The 7,060-nt window shown below is 31.3% G+C and overlaps 1 protein-coding gene across 1 annotated transcript in view; it reads right to left on the reverse strand.

Moving 5' to 3' along the window:
- The window catches only part of LOC106460783 (protein SPT2 homolog), a 13,903-nt gene extending 9,005 nt beyond the window's left edge, over window positions 1–4,898 (reverse strand). The window contains exons 1-3 of the mRNA XM_013920522.2: window positions 4,717–4,898; window positions 2,846–2,966; window positions 342–1,526 (exon numbers count right to left, since the gene is read on the reverse strand). Of these exons, the coding sequence (XP_013775976.1) occupies window positions 342–1,526; window positions 2,846–2,966; window positions 4,717–4,776 (1,366 nt within the window). The 5' untranslated portion in view covers window positions 4,777–4,898. The remainder of the gene's footprint in view (window positions 1–341; window positions 1,527–2,845; window positions 2,967–4,716) is intronic.
- Window positions 4,899–7,060: the final 2,162 nt, after the last annotated feature.

The raw sequence follows: 7,060 nt of genomic DNA on the forward strand, positions 1-7,060 counted from the left end.
GTTTTCTTGTGCCCAATAATGCATAATTTCATTTGATAAACACGTTTAGATTGAATGGTAATTTATAATCAGTCACAAGAATGTCGAATCTGAATCACTTGAAAAAAACACGGGGATGCTTAACTTTTTTCCAGGTGTATATAAATAACACTTTTATCATAATAGCTGAAGATATACAATAGTGTTATATTAGTGTAATTTTGGCATACAACCAGGAGTCATTAAAGCCATATATATATATGTATACACTTACAAAGTCTCATGTCATCAAATAGTAAATCGTGTTCATTTTTCAGATTTTATTTACTCTTTATTCTTTCTGAAACTGTATCAGTACTTACTTGATGGGGCTGCATGGTGGGTAAGATCTCCTCGAGGATCTCTATGACTAGAGTTTGGTTTTCTACTGAAATTAGAATTACTGGGCTTGTTTTTCAGATGACCTGAACTTTGCTGATGTTGTCTATCAGCTTGCAAGTTCAGAGTTTTCTTCAACCCTGGAAGCAGAGAATCTGCTCTGTTGTTTGTAGGATCTCCATTCCTACCAGTTTCAGAGGGTCTCCACTTGTGTCTATAATTTTCTTCATAAGGTTGTAACCTATATCCTGCTATTGTCTGCTTCTCACTAGATTTAGAATTTTCTTTTACACAGTGTATTCTATCTGGAAGATTTTGCCTCTCTCTTCCAACAATGTTTCTACATTTACCAGTTTGAGAAGGAAGTTCTGTTTCTGACTGGTAATAATTTCTATCCATGTTTGAACTAAATTCGTCATGCTGATTAACAGGTACATCACTTTCAGCATAATCTTCTGTATCATTTGCATAATCAGTTACCTGATTTTGTGCTTGACCTCTTTTCTTTTTCACTTGCCTGGATGAGGAAGGTGGTAATGTATATCCTTTCTTTCTCATTTCTTCTTCCTTTTCAGCACGTGTCATAGGCCTATCTTCTTTCTTTGTTATAGGATGTAGGATCTGAATGGGCTCATGTTGTTTTTGAGAAGCTATTTTCAAGAGATCATGAAAGTTAATAGCTGGTGCTGGAAATGGCCTAGGTTTTGGCTTATTAGTTGATACCTCTGATTTTCTTAATGGTTTGGCTCCTGCAGGAACTGGTTCTGATCCACCATTAAACTTATATTCAATTTCTGGCCGTCTCTCTTTGAGACAAGATTTCTTGCTTTTTTTTCCGTTATCATCAATATCCAAAGGGAGTGATGATGGATCCTCAATATCATCTAATTCTGGATTTTTGGACTTTCGTTTTCGTTTTCTTGGAGCTTGATTATCCCGTTCTTCCAAAGATATTCTTAACTTCATCCTTTCAACTTTGTCAGTTAGCATTTGTTGTTGCAATTCTCTTTCCCTTTTTACTTTAGCTTCAACCTCATCTTCAGTTAACTTAATTCTACTAAAGTCATTGTCTTTTGTTCTTGATGCCATTATTTTTGCTTTCTTGTTGTTTTTTGAATTTTGAGCTCTTAAAGACAACAAATGTTCCTTCTTTTTCTGAGCTTCAACGACTACAAAAGAAACATGAAAAAATATAACCTATTGGCAAGCTATCTACACTTTCTGTTCTTAGTAATAATAATAATACCTTTAACATTCATATTGTCTACTTTGTCTTGAAGACATGCATTTACACATATGCAGATACCAGATTAAAACTAGAAAGATGGAAGATTGAAGTTTTATAATTGCCGAATACACATGAATAGTACACAACAAACATGTACATATGCAATGTATCTTCTAAATCAGGGTTTCCCAAACTTTCAACTTATGAGCTACCTGAATAGCTAAGCAGTTTTCTGGGATCCATAATTAATTAGGGTAGATGAGGTTATTGTTCTCAATAAAATCTGTAAGTGATATGATACCTTGTTTTTGATCTGTTTTTTTCCAAAAATAGTTTATAATCATTCTATAAATAATTTTAAAATAAAAATATATATATCTACGTTCAATTGTATGTTGTCCTGCGATACACTGATACATTTGCCCTGGGCCTCAAATTTAGACACTTGTTACTTGTTGCATTTGTTATGTTTTGCAACTTGTTTTTATGTGCCTTCCAATTAGACCAAAATGTGACATACACACTCTCATATATACAAATTAAATATTCAAATTATGTTTCACTTTTCTATTGGGCTAATAACTGTCTTATTTTGTTTTCATGTATCTCCATTTTTTATAACAGCCAGTGGCTTCAAAACATAGAAGTGGCCTGGGCTTCTCTGAACCTCTGAGAGGACTTGCTAGCATACATCTTTTAATGTTTTAGTGTACTTCAGTATATTAGTTCAGCTTCATAAACCAATTTTCTTAGACACACATGGATTGAAGCTTTTAACCTATTAAAACTTTTAATATACTATATTTCTAGATGCTTTTAATTTTCTCACAAGTTCTAGCATCTGCAATATATATTATTTAAAAAACAAAAACCACATTCATTACTAAGGTAATTAAGCTTTAAAATAATGGTTTACATTAGCCAAACTTGTTAATCCCATATAACTAATGATTATGTCAAATCTCACTAGATTTAAATCTTTCATCAAAGTTACATGGCTTTACAGAACAAAAGAAACATGTAACAATGTAAGTCTAATATACATTAAGACACCAGTGTGATAAAGTTAACAATAAGCACACACTTCCAAAGCAGTTAATGGCTAAACACAAATAGCTAGATTATTAATTGAAAGAAAGTTTACTCAAGAATATTCTTCTTACTGAAACATGATAATAGAAAATTAAGAATGCAACTCCATTTCAGAATCTGTTATGTCACAAATCATGCAGTTATTTGCTACTTTTGTACCTTACTTACGTTTTTGTTGTTCCTCTACTTCTTTGCGCTGAAGCCATTTTTTAACAGCTGTTGACTGAACTAGGCTTTTTGGCTGCTTTTTTAGAGGCCTAATTTCTGTAGAATACCGTTTTACTTGACTCTGTTAAGAAAGGCAATACAGAGGAAGATTAGAAACCTTTTTTTTAAATATATTTACATGTTTACAGCATTTCTTCCTCTTTGACTACCGAAATAACTTTGTGCTAATAAAAATATCATTCATTACAAGAAAAAAGTAGCAAATAGTTTAGTTAAAGCTACTGAGGTATATCGTTATTTTTCATTTGAATCAGACCTATACATGGACCACAAGCACTAAAGTTGGTTTTACTAAAACTTAATGATCATCTGTCACTCTATTAAAAACATAGGGAACTAAAAGGAATTATAGTGTTTATAGCATACATGTAAATTGTCAGACAGTCCATAGACACACTCAATATGTTAGAAGTCACACAAAATAGGTAGTAAAATAGATCCAAAATAGTTTTTTTTAAAAAAAGGTATTCCTTCTACAGCACATTAATATTTAATAGTTGATTAACTAACATTTCACATCATAATATTCAAAATCTGTTCTAAATATTTCAAAGAACAAGTTCAATTTTGTAATGACTATATACCATGTGTACCTAAATTGTCCCACTGATTATAATTATTTATCTGCATATAGTTTATACTGTCTTTCACATGTGATGAAGTGTCCAGGTCAAACAGATAACACATGGTATATATATAAAATTGTTAACTTGAAATGACAAATACTGATTGATTCATGGAGAATGGAACAAATGCAAACAAAGTGCAACACTCAAGTTGCTCTTAGATACATATTAATAAGAACAATAGAAAAAAATTCACACACAATTACAATGAAATATTTATCCAGAGAGTGAAATAAATATAATTATCTTTTCTATATACCCACGATACATTTTGTTTTTTCAATGGAATAAATCCACATTTACCCAGGAATGGGTAAAAACCAGATAAAAATATTATTGTTCACACACTGTTCAAAAGGATTATCTCCAAATTTATTATAATGTTTCTTCAATACAAATAAACATCTTTGGACCAGCGTATATTTGCCTGGATGGGGCAGTTAATTAATACTGAATGCCACATTTCATCTGATTAATCAATTCTTCCTATAATAATAATGTAGAATTATCTCCAAATCCATTTTAATTTTTGTGCAATACCACACACACACACTCACACAAAATACTTCTCTAGAACAGCTTGTTTTTGCATGAATTGGACATTTAAATACCACTAAGTGCCATGTTTTTTTTTGGTTACTCTAACTGTTCTCTACATAGAGCAAATATAAACTGGTCTGGAGAGTTTATGAAATTACAAAAAACTATAATAGGAGTGAGTATTCTGATTATTGTAGGCAAGGACTGAAGTAATTGAGTGACATATGAAATATGTTATTTAGTGTTAACTGCCCCATATAGGCAAACAAGTGTTGGTATGGAGTTTATTTTTTTATTTGTTTGTGATGTTAAGGAAAAACTAAAATATATTTAGAAATAATCACTTTGATTACTGTTGGGCAAATATATACTTGTAATGATATGGAGTATATATTTTTTGTTTATTATTGTAAAAAAACTATTCTTGCCAAATGTAATATATGCTGGTCCAGAGACAGTTTCTGATATCACAGAAAAACTAGTAAGTATAATAAATCTGGAGATAATCCTTTCAATTATTTTCTATCGCAGCACTTTTTTTTCTTTGCTAAGTTAAGGTTAAAACTAAGACGCGGACATGGCTAAGCCTAATATTATTAAGTAGAACTACTGAACTAGTGGGATTCAATGAGTTCAGATACTCACGCTCTCTTTGGCTATCTCTTCATTCTTCTGTGCAATTTCCATAAGATAACTGAAATCCATAGTATCGTAAAGCTCCCTGAACGTGTAGCAACAAAATGTATAAGACAAATTTAACAATATCAGAAAAAAACTTCAACCCAGATTAACCCTATCTCTTTTAATGTTTTTACGCCAAATACATTTCACAAGCTAAGAGCAGTTAGTTCATACTATGAGAAACAAAATTAATATATATATATATATATATATATCTATATATATCTATATATATATTTTAAGAGTGAAGCAATTTATTTATTATTTATCAATGTATTTCTTTAACAGTTAACAAACACATTACCTTTTCATACCAACTGTGAAATTAAAATTATAATATCGTGTACATTTGCTTTCTTTATAATTAATTTTCTGACATTATAATCAATAACAAAAAGACAACGATTGTAAAAGTAGTGGCATCTACTGGCAGGATATAATATTCTAAATTGTCATAAGTTTGTTTTTTGTTTTAGAGAGCACCCCCCCCCCCTACCATCCCCAGTGGTGGGCAGAGCACAGATAGCTCGTTGTGTAGCTATGTGCTTAATTACAAATAAACAATAAACAAACAACTGTTTTAGAGCAAAGCCAGATTGAGTTATTTAATATGTTCACTGCGAGCCTCGGATTTTAACGTTGTAAGTTCGTAAACTTACCGCTGATCTACCATGAGAGAAACTGTCATAAAAGCTTTGGAGTAGGTTTTTGTATTAAGCATTTTGATATTATCATTAACAAATAAGGAGGACACATTTTCAAGGTATTACCTGACCCGCCAATAAAAACGACCAGTATTCTTGATTACATTGTTTGTGTTATATTTTACAACAATCTTTTCCATGAGAACGCACATGTGACGCCAAAAGGGAATGACCCAGAAAAACATTTATCAAGAGCCAGAAAAATTTAGCCACATTCTTTGATCACCATTCTACGGTTAAAACTACACAAAGAGTAAAAAACGTGTATGTTTTGTTTGTTTGTTTTAAAGCACAAATCAACACAATGGGCTATCAAAATTCGGTTTCTGGAGTTATAAGCCTTCAGACTTACTGATGAGCCACCAGGGGGCGAGACGTGCATGTACATAAAGATTTAAAAGTTCTAGATTAATATGAAACTAAAATAAATAAGACAGGAAACACTAAATATGTTTTGTATTCTACAACAAAGTTACAATATGTAGAAACTGACTGTGTTTTCATGCTCAGAACATCGTAAACATTTATAACTTTGAAATGTAAGCAAACAAACACAAAGAAACATATTTATATTAAAAAAAAATTGTATTACTATAAGTGTCAATGTTGTTTGCCATGAATATATAGAACTTGTACGTCAGAAAGCTCGACAAATTAAAAATGATAATAAAGTATATCCATCTCTATCTTGACTAAGTGCATATAAATATCAATAACACCAAGAACCTCCATTTACCATCAAAGAAGAATACTGTGTAGCTTTGCCTGTTATGAACAAAAACTCACATTTGCTAACAGAGCAGATTAGTATGCAAGTTAGATGAAGTTTTTCCCTTAATAAATATAAAGTTTGTGCATCCAGATTTTTTTTTTAGAACGAACACAATTTTGTAACTTTTTGTACTCTATGAATCCTTTTGTTAAAACTTTAGCTACACTAGTGATTACCAGGGTACTCATTTGGAGTTTTCTCCAAACATAAACCAAATAGACTAGTTATCAATTTAGACGTGTCTCACGAACAGAAAGGAGTTTAAAAGTATGTTATTCCTTACTTATTACCTTAATTGTTTGTTTGTTTTAGAGAAAAGCCATATTGGGTTATCTGCTGTGTCTACTGCTGAGAATCAAATCCAGGATTTTAGCGTTTGTAAGTCCGTAAATTTACTACTATCCACCAAGGGTGGGGGGACTCTTAATTAATTAATATTTCTACATAGTTTTATCTTAGCTAATTGACCTAAGTTTAAATGGTTTGATAATAAATTCTAAGACACAAATGAGAAGTTTGAAAATATTATTTTGGGTTCACATATATACAAAAAACTAAGTTTAATAACTGTTGAACTTAATAAGCGTAGTATATTTCAATTAGTATCAAGACATACAGTAGTGTGTTTTGCGGCAAAAAAACAGCAAACACAACCTGCAGGACACACTGTGTGTTGGTAACAGGAGTGATAGTTCAGTGATATTCCATCTTCTGTAGCTTGGAATACGATAAACCAAACTATCATATATTTTCAGTGGATGTGCTCTACTATACTCTTACTTCACATACCAAATTTCAAGGCAATCCATTTATAAAAACCTGAGATATAACA

This window comes from Limulus polyphemus, unplaced genomic scaffold, assembly GCF_000517525.1.
Source record: "Limulus polyphemus unplaced genomic scaffold, Limulus_polyphemus-2.1.2 Scaffold835, whole genome shotgun sequence".
Lineage (NCBI taxonomy): Eukaryota > Metazoa > Arthropoda > Merostomata > Xiphosura > Limulidae > Limulus > Limulus polyphemus.